The sequence below is a fragment of the Hyaena hyaena genome, unplaced genomic scaffold (assembly GCF_003009895.1).
Source record: "Hyaena hyaena isolate Hyena2069 unplaced genomic scaffold, ASM300989v1 scaffold_113, whole genome shotgun sequence".
NCBI lineage: Eukaryota > Metazoa > Chordata > Mammalia > Carnivora > Hyaenidae > Hyaena > Hyaena hyaena.
The window spans coordinates 980,616-995,212 of record NW_024080745.1 but is presented as its reverse complement, the minus strand read 5'-3'; the positions used below and the strand labels follow the sequence as shown (position 1 = coordinate 995,212).

The following is a 14,597-nucleotide window of genomic DNA, read 5'->3' as shown; positions in this document are numbered from 1 at the left end:
TCTCTCTCTCTCTCTCTCTCTCTCTCTCTCTCCCTCTCTCTCTCTCTCTCTCCCTCTCTTTCTCTCTCTCTCTCTCCCTCTCTCTCTCTCTCTCTTCTCTCCTCCACTCATGAGCTCATGCTTGCTCTCGCTCTCTCTCTCAAATTAAAAAAAATCATGTAAAAAAATAAACAACTGTTCAGGCCATTATGTTTTAAAGTAGCTTGTTACACAACCAAAGGTAACTAAAATGCCACATTATCATCTTTTATTTGCCTTTACCTTTCCCCAGTTATAACTTTAACTCTTTGAGGGTATGATTCCATCTTTACATCCATCTTCGCTGTCATTCCTTCATTCACTTGACAAACATGTGAGGACTAATGTGTATCCAGCACTATGCTAGACAGGTTGTGCAGGTAGAGATAAAAACAGCCTCTGCCTTAGATATGACGAGTCTATTTTCAGAGACAAACAAAAATAGACAATGGCAGCCTTTGCTGAATAGCCAGCAATGGTAGAGAGTCAATAAATGTTGGCTAAATAAACCAATTGAGTAAATCAGGTTCTTAGAACTACTTTGGGAATTATATACTACCATCGTTTTATAGATGAGGTACACCAGTTAGCGATGTATTACTTCTTAGCTCTAAATTTGCCCTCTTTGCCCTGCTTGGTGACCCTGGGGCTGGACCCTGGGGACATCTGGCCTTTGCCAGATGGTGCAGTGTTCGTTTCCATCAAAAGAGGGCACTGGAGAGACACTGAAAGTCCACAGCAGAGGCAGGGGCTCTTCACCGGGGTCTGGGATGCTTTCCTGCTTTATTCCCCCCACCCCCAAAGTGTACAGCCAGGGGCACTTGGGAAGCCCAAAGGGGCTTACTCTGCAGGGAATCTCTCTGCCACTCAGCAGACTGCTAAGGATCAGCGCTGGTCCACCCACATGCTCTACCAAGATTCTCAGCCAAGCGGGCTGCTCTTACAGACCGGTCGAGCCAGTGCACTGGCCACCAGTAGGCCCCATATTCACGTGGCAGTCACGTCATCTCCAAAGGGGACTGACACTCAGTCTTGGGGGTGGCAAGGGGCCTCTTGCAAGCTCTTGGAAACTTCATCCTGTACTCTCCTTCGGAGAAAAATAGCTTCTTCCTAGAAAATATAGCTTTTTCCATCTGTTCTTCCCATATCCCTTAGAGAGCTCTTCTACCCCTTCAGCAGTTAACCACAGTTAACCTTTTACTAGTTAATAATTCTTTATAGTAAACTTTCCTTGTTCAAATTACTATGTGGTTTTTGTTTCCTGAATGGATCCTGACTGGCACATAAAGGAATAAAAGGGCTCAAATACGAGGAGGCCTGAAAAAGGACAACAAAGGGCTGATTCAGAACTTAAACAAACAAACAAACAAACAAACAAAACTGAAAGGGAAGAGATAAAGATTCAAGGAACAAAAACTGCCACGTCAATCTCATTCAAAATCTTTATTTTTGTCTAATCACATTTCTTAGAAAATACTTTTTATCTTCTTTGGTATTTTTTAACCTCTCATCTGATAAACTTTGTAAAAGCACGATGAAAAAGTTGGCTACATGTGAGACTCCAGAGAAGAAAGGGCTAGAAAATAAAGAAGCTCTAGCAAGCCCAGGTAAGGTACTCTGAGACATGTGACATGGATCAGAACCAAGAATTGGTTATTAGGAACAGAATAGCCTAGCAATCAATAGCATGGACTGGACCAGGACCAGACTATTCAGTGTTCAAATCTCAGCTCTGCTACTACCAAGTTATATGACCTTGGGAAATTCATCTAATACTCTTATTTGTAAAATGCAAGTAACAGTAATAGTGCTGACCTCAAAGGATAAAGTAGGTTTGTGTACGTAAAGTCCTGAGGCCAGAACCCAATCCAAATTCTTTCTACCGCCTCTCTGCTTCAACATTCTCAAATCTGTTTTTTCCCCAGTATCTTCTCATTTTGGAAAGGTTTCAGAAGACCTACCTTGCTCTAAAAACTGTTCTCCTCTACTTTTCTTACTACCTCTGGCCTTCGACCCCATCCTTGCTGTCCTATGATGTAGAACATTCTCCTTTCTTTAAAGGGCTTTCGTTTCTTTCCAGGTCCACAAGTATAGAATGGGTTCAATTAAAAAAGAATGGGAGTGATACAGTATGGTGGCCACGTCTTACTCAGCTTTCACCTCTTCTTTTTGGATCTGTCCCTTCCCCATTCCAGGTGACTCTGGTGTCCTAAACGAAGGGCTCATGACTCAACCCAGACCAAGCAGACCCTGAATCTTGAGAGAGGGCACAGTGGAGGGGCTCAGTGGAAGAACATTAATGGCCAGAGATCCCCAGAGGTGCCTCACTCCCACTTTACTGGACCCTGAAATGTTAACAATTCTTTCAAAGTTGTGGACAACCCAGTATACGTCAGAGAAATTCCTATTTTTGCTTATGTTAGCAGGAAGTCCACTGCTTGAACCAGAGTCCACATACATGCTGTTAGACTGACTTACATCTTTGAGTTTCCTCATCTGTACAGTGAGGGTCTCTGCGGTCCCATCTACAGTTCTAACAATGGGGCAAGTCCCGGCGGACGTGGTCTATGCCTCTGCAAGTCTCCAGAACAACTTGGTCATTACCACTCAGCACCCATACACCTTATGTACAAATGATGGAACTGAGAGGGGCTGTAAAAGTCTTATATTTAGGTTATGAAACCACAAAGCTCTCCTTTGCCACTTACTACATCTCAGCAGTATTATTTTGGTAACAGCGTCACCACCCTCTCTGCTATGGTGCGGAGCATAAATAGAACATGAACATTTCCAGGAATTGTCAACTTGGCACTTCTTACAAGGAGTTAAGATTTCTTTTATAACGTTAACAAAAATAAAGCCTAGGACTAAACTTCTTTTAGAGGTCACATTTCCTTCTTAATTAAAATTTACTGTTTGGAAAAGTACAATGTACCTTTTTTTTTTCTTCTTCTGGGGAAAAAGTCTGCCAGAGAAGCATATACATATACTCCTTACTGTTCAAACTGAAGAACAAGTATAAACACAGCTGCCTATTAAAATGAAGCAAAGGCAAACATTCCTGCAGCTAGCTACAACAACGGCCTACAAGTTTGAACGACACCCGTAAAAAGAGCTACCTTGCTAAGTGTACGGTTAAACTCTGAGGTTGTGCCGCCAGAAGGGCTGGTCATTAGAACTGATGACTTTCGCCTTTCGATAGCAAGATTTAAGAGCTGCAAAAGCGGAACCTGATTCCAGTGTCAGGAGAGCCAACACACCGTCTCCTAATCACAGCCAAGAAGACTCAGTCTTTTTTTACTCTCAAGGTAGCAAGTTGGGAGAGGAGCAACCCAAGGGCTCCGCTCCTTGACCCATGTATATGGCCTCACATTAGACCTCACTCCCAAAAAGAATAAAATAAGAGATGGGGAAGAGAGAGATACCAATCAGAATTTAGTCTTCTGATGATAGGCAGGAAAGAGACAGAGATGCCCCTCATGCTGCATCCAGGAGTGACTAGAGTAGAGGAAGGAAGGACATTGGGGGCTGGCAAATGATGGGTTCTGGAGCAGTCACGGGTTGTCAGAATTAGGGCGGGAGAGAAGAGCGTATCTCAAAAATGTGTTTTTTTATAGGCTATGAATTAGCAGGCTTTGAAGTGCTTGAATTCCAAATCTGGCTCTACTTGGTTGTATGCCCCTGAGCAAATGACTAAACATCTCTCCGCAGTAACAGTAAGAATACCATCACCTGTCTCACCAAGTTACAGCCAGGATCAAAGGAATTAATAAATGCAAAGGACCTGGACCAGTACATGGCACAAAGTAAAGCTGCCAATAAATATTTCGATAGTTCTTTCACTGGCTAAGACATTCCCAGTCTTCCCAAAAGGCCCTTTGTCTCTCTTCTCCTCTCATCCATCCTCAAGCCATCTTCAGTTCACTTTGAATCGGAGAGCAGCATCCGTCTCATTCTCCCCTGGTAGGTTCTGTCTCCATTTGGACAGCCTAATGTATGGAGCACAAAGTGTTGTGGATGGTTTGTAACTACTGAACAATGTGAATAGACAATGAGAATGATTCCCCACATCCTAACGTATCTGCTAATTCAAAACACTCCAGTCAATTTTATTTCATGTCCATCAAGCCTTTATATCCCCACAGAGTTCTTCTAGTAGATTTAAATATTGGCAGTAGAGTCACTGGCAGTAGGGTCTGAGGTTCTGAAACATTCTTGAGCAATACTGTTCAAGAAATTCAAAGAATTACAAACACTTGTGGTTAAAACAAAACTACACATCCTTCTACATCCCCATTCCTACCACCTTTCCACCGCGCCTCACTAGAAAACAAAAACAACTCTTCAAGCAAGTACACGACTTTGGGAAGTTCATACTTGGGGAACAGCAAGTGACAAAGGAGCCATGTGCCTAAATCAGCTGGTCTGATTTCAAGGTTCTCAACCCTGGCTGCATTTTAAAATAACCTCACGAGGTGTTTGCACAGGTCCCTGTGCTTGCTCATGCACACATGCATGGGTGTGCAAATGTGTATGTACATGTATGTGTGCGTGTCTTACTACCACTGCCCAGATCACACCTCGACAGATTTTGGCATGAATTGGTCTAGGGATCAGTAATTTTTTTAAAGCCACGGCTGAGAAACATTAAGCTAAATCAACCACAATAGTCAATAGGGTGACTGATGTGGCCCATACACCCACAGGAGGGAGAAAAAAGTCACAGTGAGAATTTCTAAGAGAAGAGAACATTAAATCCATTTTTTAAAGTGAAATGGAAGCATCCCTGCTGGGGAGAGGCCTGTCACATGGTTTGCTATTCCTAGAAAGAGCTACAATTAGCTGCCAACAGATGCATTATTTCATCAGTCCCATAAATACTCGATAAAAGTCTTCCACCCTTCCTTTATGTCAGCCTCGCAGAAGCAGGGGGAGAAATATTCTGATAAAATGTAGTATTAAACTATCTACATTTCCTTTTAAATGATTAAAATTAGCATTAATAAAAATAAAGTATTTTAGCAAAATTTTATCCCAGTATACCTCTAAAAGCCCTTGAAATTTTTCCTCTTAAAACAAAACAAAAGGCATTACTCTAATTTTTTTAAAAGCTTATTTCAGTTATTAACACAACAGCATAATACAGGTCCATTTGAAACCCAGTGGGGAACCAAGATTAGCAGAAAAAAATCCTACATCAAGAGTTGGGAGCCCTGGATTCTAGTTCGGCAATAAATTGCATTAACTAGCTATGTAATCATGGGCAAGTTGACTTAATCTCCCTAGGCCTCAGCTTTCTCAGAAAAAAATTAGATGATCTGTGAGTCCCGCCCAGCCTCAAATTCTAGAATAGCAGAATATGTCTCCATCTTGCTGACTCTGGGACATTAGCAAACGAATATGTTTACAATTTAGAAAACTTAAAATTAAGTCATTCTGGCAATGCTACTAATAAATTTAACCAATTCCCAGTCACTCTGCATAATCTGAATGAGAAAAACTAGAAAATACCTTGAATATGGCACCAACATCCATATGAACTATAGCTGGAACCTTCCTTCCCTAACTACACAACCAGAGGATGATTCCTGCCCCAAACTCCTGTCTTTTTAAATGAGAAAATGTGTGAAGAATCTTTGCAATTTTTGCCACATCTTCAAACCATTATTTCATAGTATTTTTCTTTATGTGACTCATTTTTACTTAGATAAAAGCAATGTATTTTTTAAAGTAACTTCCTGAGGTGCCTGGGTGGCTTAGTCAGTTAAACACCAGACTCAATGTCAGCTCAGGTCATGATCTCACGGTTTGTGGTTTTAAGCCCCAAGTAGGGCTCCGCACTGACAGTGAAGAGCCTGCTTGGGATTCTCTCACTCCCTCTCTCTTTGCCCTTCCTCCTCTGCTCACTCCCTCTCCTCTCAAAATAAGCAAATAAACATTAAAAAATTAAAAGTAAGTTCATAAATAGAAAGCAGTTTTACTTTCCATAAACAGAAAGAAACCATGAGGTTAATATGAGGGAAAAGGCAACACCACTCAATTCTAGCTAATTTCTGTTGTCCACAGAAGGCTTTAGGCATAAGGACCTGTTTCTCTTTGTTAAAAAGAAAAAACTAGCAAGTGTCAAGAGCTATATTCCAGCAAACAGAGACTTTCATCTGGATATCATCAGGATTGAAAGGAAAGAAAAAGGAAATGACTCCCACCATGAGATTTACTCCCATACCTGCATATCGTCTAAAATCATTTTAAGAACCATCCAACATCATGGCTGTCCACGCATCTCACATTTTGGGAAGCATGACAACAAACGGCCAAGACTGGGCCTTTGCTGACATGCAGCGTGACTCATCTCTCCGTGAGGGAGGTTATTATCCCACACAGGCCTGGGCTCGAGCCATACTGTCACTGAGGGCTCCCACTGGAGCTCCTGTGTGTTCTGGTCCCCTTTACCTAAAACGTTCTTCCTCCAAGTAGCCACTCTGTTGCAGAATTCAGGTGTCTGCCCACGTCATCGCAGCAGAGAGACTTTCTCTGACCCCCCCCTACCCCCGCCTCTCGCGCACAGTACGCGAAGCCCTCCCTCAGCACCACACGCTGTCCTTCAGAGCACTATTATCCACTTGCTGTCTGTCCCTGTCAGACTACAGAATGCAGTGAGCCCCAGAAGCGCAGGGGCTTGGTTTCCCATAATATCCTTGCACCTAATGTCACTACTCGATATTTGTTGAATGAACAAGTGAATCCCCTCGGCTGATCTGGAGGCCCTTCACATGACTTTATTACTTAGTGCCTGGCGTCCAGTGGGTCCTCAGGAGGGCTACGATAAGCACGCTGGGGCTCCCCGTAGACTCCGGCCCCGGCGAAGGGCCTTACTGTGGAGGCTGACCCACCACTCCCTCTCGAGTACACAGGATGCCACGTAGCAAACTCTACTCGGCCACGGAAGTGCCTGGATAGACCACAAGCTGGATGAACTGAGATCAACATTGAACTTATATATGCAGAGTAGGGCTTTTTCACGGTATGACCAGAGAATCCCAGGCTAGAAATTTCTCTAATAAACCTATTATGATCCCTAAGATTTTTATCATTATTGCTCAGTAACTTCAGACACATTCAAGCATCCATCCGAGAGCCAGAGTATATCTTGAGATGGTAGCTGATGTGCCTCTGCACGGTCATACAGGCCAGCTCGAAAAGGGACAGGCTGAGCCCTGGAGCCCACGGGTAGAGGAGAAAACAGGCTCGACCCACGTCCCGTGCCAGTGAGGGCAGCCACGGTGTCAGGGCATAGGGTCAGTGGCGAGGACCGGCTCAAACTCAGGCAAAGTTGAAGCAAATAGCCTCAGGAGGCGAAAGAGTTGAGGCATCTGATGCTAACACATGAGACACGGAGCTGTGCTCCAAGACTTCTGCTCTTCGTCCTTGCCAGTGGCTAAGAGGGCCTAATGCAGGAATCTAGCCTGCGGAGGAGGGGAGGGGGGGTGTGGAGAAAAACTCCAAGTCTAACATAAGACGGGAGTTAAAGGCAAAGTTGCCACGCTGACTGTTAGGTGAGAATCCCAGCAGAGACCCAGTCCCACAAACAGGGTCAACGCAGTGGAACAGGATGTCCCGGGGCCCAGGAGTCGCTCCCACCACATCTCAGGCTACGTCCTACCAGCTGGTGAGGCTGGGGCTGCCCATAAACCTCCTTTCCAGATCCAGATTAGCTCAGGCCCTAGAGAGAGGCTGTCAGCAGACAGGGCCCATGAGCAGTAGGGAGCCAGGCAGGCAGGCACATGCTGCCTACACCCAGATTCAGCACTGTCCTCATCTCCTAAAAGACCGGACAGGAGCCCAGGGATGGCTGCCAGCTGATCTACTGTCTACTAAGTGACCTTTGCCAGCAAGAGACACACTAAGAAGTGTCCCTTCCACGGTGCCACGCTGGCTTAAGTAATTTTATCTCCAGAATCCTCTTTTAAAATGTAACAGTCCTGGGGCGCCTGGGTGGCTTAGTCGGTTAAGCGGCCGACTTTCGCTTAGGTCATGATCTCGCGGTTCGTGGGTTCGAGCCCCGCGTCGGGCTCTGTGCTGACTGCCAGCTCGGAGCCTGAAGCCTGTTTCAGTCTGTGACTCCCTCTCTCTCTGACTCTCCCCTGCTCACGCTGTCTCTCTCTCTCTCCTAGAAATAAATAAAAAATATTAAAAAAAATTAAAAAAAAAATAAATAAATAAAATAAAATGTAACAGTCCTTACAAGGTGAGAAAAACACAAAATCAATTATCCATTAACATCTTAGACTTTTTTTTTTTTAATAGCAGAGAGAGGACGACCTATCATCTAGGCAGACTCTGAAGGAATCAAAGGTTTAAAGTATTTCTTCATGTTTGGGATTTGCTAAGGGTGTGATTTAAGAGACCAGAGGGGATTAAGATACAACTCGATTTTTCTCTAAAACATTACACCCAGAATATAAATAAAAACCAACTAACAAGGATCAATCACCAAATAAGGCCTTTTGAGGCAGCTCAAAACTTACAGTGAAACAAAGAAATTAAACAAGCAAAGGGGAAACCAGGATTCCCGGAGAAGACAAAAACAAAAACGCTTTTGAATCAAATGAAATTAGTTCTTTCTTGGAGAAATTTCGGTCTCTTGGCCAAAGAGAAATAGGTATTCCAGCCCATTTGTTCTCAAGCCTCCTAAGAGGAGACCATCAAATCTACACAAATTAACTAATAATGACAATCAAAGGGAGTAAAAGATCAGACAAGGTTAATGTATACACCAAATATATAAGCTCCACATTTCCCTACAGTTTAATTTCTCAAAATTCAAAAATGCCTTTACAAGACTTAAATGGACTTTTTAAAAGCTTATTAAAACTACTCTCTTACAATGCTGGAAAAGCACGGGCTCCTGGGAAATAGACCTCTGAGTCCACCTGCATTTATTACAGGAACGTGAAACTGAAAGCATCTCAACTCTGATACTCTTTCCAGGATTTTCAAAAAAAAAAAAAAATATATATATATATATATAGGTTTTCAATTAGTTAAGTACCAATCAATTATAGAACTAAGATATTGCCATCAACTTAATTTAAACACTGAAAGTTTAGGGGCGCCTGGGTGGCTTAGTCAGTTAAGCATCCAACTTTCGCTTAGGTCATGATCTCGCAGTTCGTGGGTTCGAGCCCCACGTCGGGCTCTGTGCTGACTGCCAGCTCAGAGCCTAGAGCCTGTTTCAGAGTCTGTGACTCCCTCTCTCTCTGACCCTTCCCTGCTCACGCTGTCTCTCTCTCTCTCTCTCCTAGAAATAAATAAAACATTAAAAAAAAAAAAAACCACTGAAAGTTTAAAGTCCCAAATAAAAGAAGGCTGTTCACTAACAACTCCTTTAAAATATATCATCTCCTCTATCCCATAACCTCCCATGCACATTTTATATATTTTTAAAATTTATGTCTTTATAGATCTGGCTGAAACTAATGGTACAGCGGATATTGAATACCATATGGATATTAAAAGTGATTTTTATAGAGGGAAAACTACAGAATGAAGAAGAGAATGATAAACTCCAAATCCTGGATTTATGAGTAAGTGGGGTTTGGACTGAGCTAGGACTGGGAGAGGAGCATCCAGGGTCCTCAAAGGCAATGGTGATTTTTTTTTAACGTTGATTTATTTTTGAGAGAGAGATCAAGAGAGACAGAGAATAAAGGGTGATGGGCAGAGAGAGAGGGAGACACAGAGTCCAAAGCAGGCTCCAGGCTCTGAGCTGTCAGCACAGAGTTTGACGTGGGGCTCAAACTCACAACCTGAGCCGCAAGATCACAACCTGAGCCAAAGTCGGAAGCTTAACTGACTAAGCCACCCAGACGGCCCAGTGACATTTTTTTTTAAACTGAGTGATGGGGAGGCAGGTGTTCTCTGTACTGTTTTTCTCCACACCTTACTTATATTTTATAATCTTGCTTAAAATATTCAATAATTAACAAAAGTTATTTTAAAAATGAGTTTATGTGACTATCATTGCAGAAGGTATAGGGAAACATTTGTAAATCAGATTCTCCCTTCAAAACATTTTTCAACAGCTATGTTGCTCAACAAAAAGTAAGACAGTTAAGAGTATTCAGTGTGTACAGTAGCCAACCCATGGATCATCTGAACACTTCAGCAGAGTTAACAAATCAATATTATTTTTCACACAGACACAATTTTTTCTCACGTTATACTATTTCATTCTGCTTACTTTAAAAAAAAAAAACTAGGGGCGCCTGGGTGGCTTAGTCGGTTAAGCGTCCGACTTTCGCTTAGGTCATGATCTCGCGGTTCGTGGGTTCGGGCCCCGCGTCGGGCTCTGTGCTGACTGCCAGCTCAGAGCCTGGAGCCTGTTTCAGTCTGTGACTCCCTCTCTCTCTGACCCTCCCCTGCTCACGCTGTCTCTCTCTCTCTCTAGAAATAAAAACCTTAAAAAAAAAAATTAAAAAAAAAAAAAACTATTTTGCACTCGGCTTCTGTGTAACTTTCACCATTTGGCAAAAAATACAATCAAAATCACAATTTTCTTGTTCTCTGAATAAATCTGAAGAAATGGAAATAGGGTCACACCTCTATGAACAACATACAACAGGACTATTTACATCACCTCAATTGATTGTAAAATTAAATTAAATATTTTGGTAGCAACAGGCTCTCAGTTTGCCTGTCCAACTGCTTGGTGCCAAGAGGAATTCCGAAGTCAAATACCAGGAAAAGACACTGGATACCCTAATATTCCTCTTACCATGACCCCATATCTACGTTATTTATTCTGCTTTCAGTAGAAATGTCTTAGATACTTTAGCTTCAGATCTGTTCACACACATGGAGTATTTAATTCTGTAAGGACACTCGAATTTGAGAATTCCTGTGGTCCTCAAAGGACAGGTATTTTCAGTATTTCAGAACACCTAACACATACATTTACCTATAATTTGGCCATGCTAGAGAATGAAAATATGTTTGCTTTTTCCACTGGGATTTAACCAAGCCTTCCCAAGTGGTTACCTCATGCAGAGTATTCAGACATATGTCATTAATAAAAATAGAAATATTAATCATGATTACTTAGGACGTGTGGTCTGAAAAATCATTCAAAATAGGAGGTCCATGAACAAAAAAACAAAAACAAAATATGAGGTCCATGGGGCAAAAATAATAAAATCAGTCTTTTATTCCTGGTATTGGTTTTTTCACCAGTTGGGTTGGTACTTTCAAAACTGCAACAACAAAATATGAAGACCACTGTCCTGGATGAGGTCTGACCGTCACTGCTTTCAAACACCCCAGAGAACGTTGACTTCCTGTTAAGAGTCTGTAAGCCAACCTGCAATTTATTTAGTTTATTTTTTAAATTAATTTGCTTTTATTTTATTTATTTATAGGGTTTTTTTTTTTATGGGATTTTTGGGTTTTGGAGGGGTAGGGTTTTGTTTTCTTGCCAGTTCAATTCTCTGCTCCTCCATCTTTATAAAACAGTTAAAAGTTGCGGAAGTGGTGAGGGAAAGTGTTTCACAGCACATCTTCCTGCCACAAGCCAGGCTACCAGCACCAGGACTGTGTTTCTCTTTTCCATAGCTTCCAACTTACCTTAAAATCAAAAAGAGACCCTCCCCAAACTACTGACCTTATAACATTAAAGACTCCGGGTGTCTGAACAAAGCCAAACTAAAAAGAATGATTTTAAGTCATAACCTTTAAAAACTTACTTAACCAGCTTTCCAAATAATCCCCTTTGGCCCCGTAGGACGGCTTAGGGAACAGGTGTAAGGCATGCCTTCCTAGAGGCTGTCTCCTCCTTCACGAAGCTGACCTTTTCCAGCCAGCAGCTCTGGCACCCCACGAATCAGTTATCAGTAGGCCTAATGCCTGCTTTCCCATCTGCACTTTCCAAATGGCTCCCGATGCCAAGGGCTGAGCTATGACCTGGCTCTCAGATGAGAACATGCCTCCTAAATGATGTGCCAAGTTTCCCTGGAAGCATTTCTCAGTGTATTCTCTGACCTCCCTCCCCACCCTCTCAGTTATGGCTCATTCCTCCTTCTTTCCCTGCACTTGCTAATTCCACTTCCTCATCCTGGGCCTCCAATACCATGTGCTTTCTGTCCAACCTCCTTACCCACTCCCAGCCCAAAACCCCAACCTCACATCCAAGGGCAGTTTCAACAATTTTGCAACTGGTGTCCAATGATCTTTTTGAGGCCTACCTGCAGGCAGCTCAGTTACGGCTTCCTCCCTTGCCTTCTCCAGCTTCTCCCTAACCCAGGGGAACTCCTGCAAGGACTCTAGGAACACATCAAATGCTCTAGGACCCCTGGAAGGTAGGATATCCAGCAGCAGCATTGTCTTCCGGAGGCCTGTGGCTTGAGCTTTGATTTCCTCAACGTGGTTTTCCGTCAAGACTCCTTCCTGGTAAAGATATTGAAGAACGAGTCCCTCCACCAGTACCTCTGCACCCAGCTCCAGGCGGAGGGAGCGAAGCACTTGCTTGTCTCTAGCCTCCATCTCTCCCTGGGAAAAGACAAAATCATAGCTCGGATTACAGGAACACCGACCAGCTCCTAAAGACAGCGCGCCCTGCATGCCATGCAAACTCCTGAACGTCAGGTGTATCTTTGAACCTTAGCAGAGTGCCACGCCATGGTGTTTAATAGCCGGCTGTTAACATCAACGCAAACTAACCTTGAATGTTTCCGAACATAATGAACAACCCTGAATGTGAATCACCTTTTCTGTGTTTACTTTCCACACAGTGGGGTCTCAGCCCGATTCCTTGCTTGTTAAAGAGATTTGATGAAGCAACTTTGATCTGAGAATTACAGAGCAGCATTTCATTTTAACATACTTAAAAGGAAATAGTGGCTTTATTTTAACATCGCCTATATCAGAGATACCCTATACCAGAGTCACTGGCAATATGCATGCAAGGTGCCCTCCTGACCATGGGCATTTGTTGAGCCTGTATGGCAATGGGACTGAGCACCAGAAACCAGCAGATACTAGTGAATTTAAGGTTCTTTTCCCCTTTAAAAACAAAAAACAAAAAACAAAAAAAAACTATATACCATCACCTTCAAGATGAATATTGCATGTGCCCAGTCTATAATAAACCTTCCATCTTACATATGGTCAGAGTCCACCCATTCCTTCTAAGAATTCTTAATCCCTATCACTACACTGCCAGGACCACACATGCATGGGACATTTAATGGGGATCTTCTTTTTCTTTACAAGAAAAAAATGTCCACACCCCAGTCCTGGTCAGTAGCCATGCCCGATTGAAAGGCCACTGCCCGTGAGCTTGAGGACGCCGGTGCGAGCTATGGATGTAAAGAGGCAGCGGGGGCGGTACGCGGCAGATGGGGCTTCCAGACACCCGCAGAAAGTACAACTAGCCGGCGACCCGACCCCACCCCTTCGAGTAGCCCCCTGTGCTGAGTGAGAGGTGGCAGGTGAGGGGAGGGTGTGCACTTTCGGCTGCCAGCGCCTGTTTGGAACTTTTTATTCCCTGCCTCGCCAGCCGAAATCCCGAACGGGAAGAACTCTGAGGGATTTTCGGAGCAACCTGACATGCTAAAATGGGGGTGCTGGGAATGATCTTCACAGCGCACAGAAGCGGGAGCGGCCCCCGCACCCCTACGGCCACCCCAACCCGGTCCGGGCTCGGAAACGCCGCGAGTAAGTTACGGGGGGGAGGGTGCGGGGGAGCCAAGCAGTGCCCAGGCCGCAGACAGCACGGTGCGGGGCCTTTGAGGATAAAAAAATGGATACGGGTTTCTGGTTTCCTGTTACTTACGTCTGCAAACACGTATATTTAAAGGAAAAAAAAAAAAAAACCGCAACCGGAATCCAAAATGTTAGGAAACCTGTACCATAAGCACCATCTTTGTTGAAGGCGAAAGCCCTGAACAGGAAGTGGTATCGCCATCTTTGTTGAGGGCAAACACAGGAAGTGCTGTGGCCATCTTTATTGGGGGACCCAAGTGTCAGATTGAAGCCTTTTTCGCCATGTTTGCTGTGGGTAAACAATCTATCCCCGTGATATGGAAAATAGTAGCATCATTTAGGGGGTTATCTAAGGAAAGGAACAATTGGATGATTGCATTTTAACACCAGAACTCCACCAGGGCCTTGCACACAATTGGCGTACCTTATCAGCGAAGCCTTCCATGACCATTCTATTTAAAATTCCAACACTGGGGCTTGGGGTGGTTTAGTCGGTTAAGCAGCAGACTGTTGATTTGGGCTCAGGTCAAGATTTCAAAGTTGATAGGATCCAGCCCCTCATCCAGCTCTGAGTTAATAGAGCGGAGCCTGGTTGGTATTCTCTCTCTCTCTCTCTCTCTCTCTCTCTCTATGCCCCTAACCGGCTCACATTCTCTCTCTCAAAATAAATAAATAAACATTTTAAATTGCAACATTCATCTCCTGCACCTCCCATCTCTTTTCCAACTTTGTTTTCATTTGTAGCACAAATTACTGTCTTATTAAAACTTTCACTTAATTATTTGTCATCTGTTAACCCCTACTAAAATGTATGGTTGTTT

At 43.4% G+C, this 14,597-nt stretch overlaps 1 protein-coding gene across 3 annotated transcripts in view; it reads right to left on the bottom strand.

Moving 5' to 3' along the window:
* Positions 1-13,950, bottom strand: part of CRADD (CASP2 and RIPK1 domain containing adaptor with death domain) — a 180,332-nt gene extending 166,382 nt beyond the window's left edge. For all 3 annotated transcript variants that reach the window (XR_005529162.1, XM_039236634.1, XM_039236635.1), the window contains exons 1-2: positions 13,847-13,950; positions 12,258-12,561 (exon numbers count right to left, since the gene is read on the bottom strand). Coding sequence is in view for 2 of the 3 variants with exons in the window: in XM_039236634.1 (XP_039092565.1) it covers positions 12,258-12,555 (298 nt within the window). In the remaining variant the exon portion in view is untranslated. The remainder of the gene's footprint in view (positions 1-12,257; positions 12,562-13,846) is intronic.
* Positions 13,951-14,597: the final 647 nt, after the last annotated feature.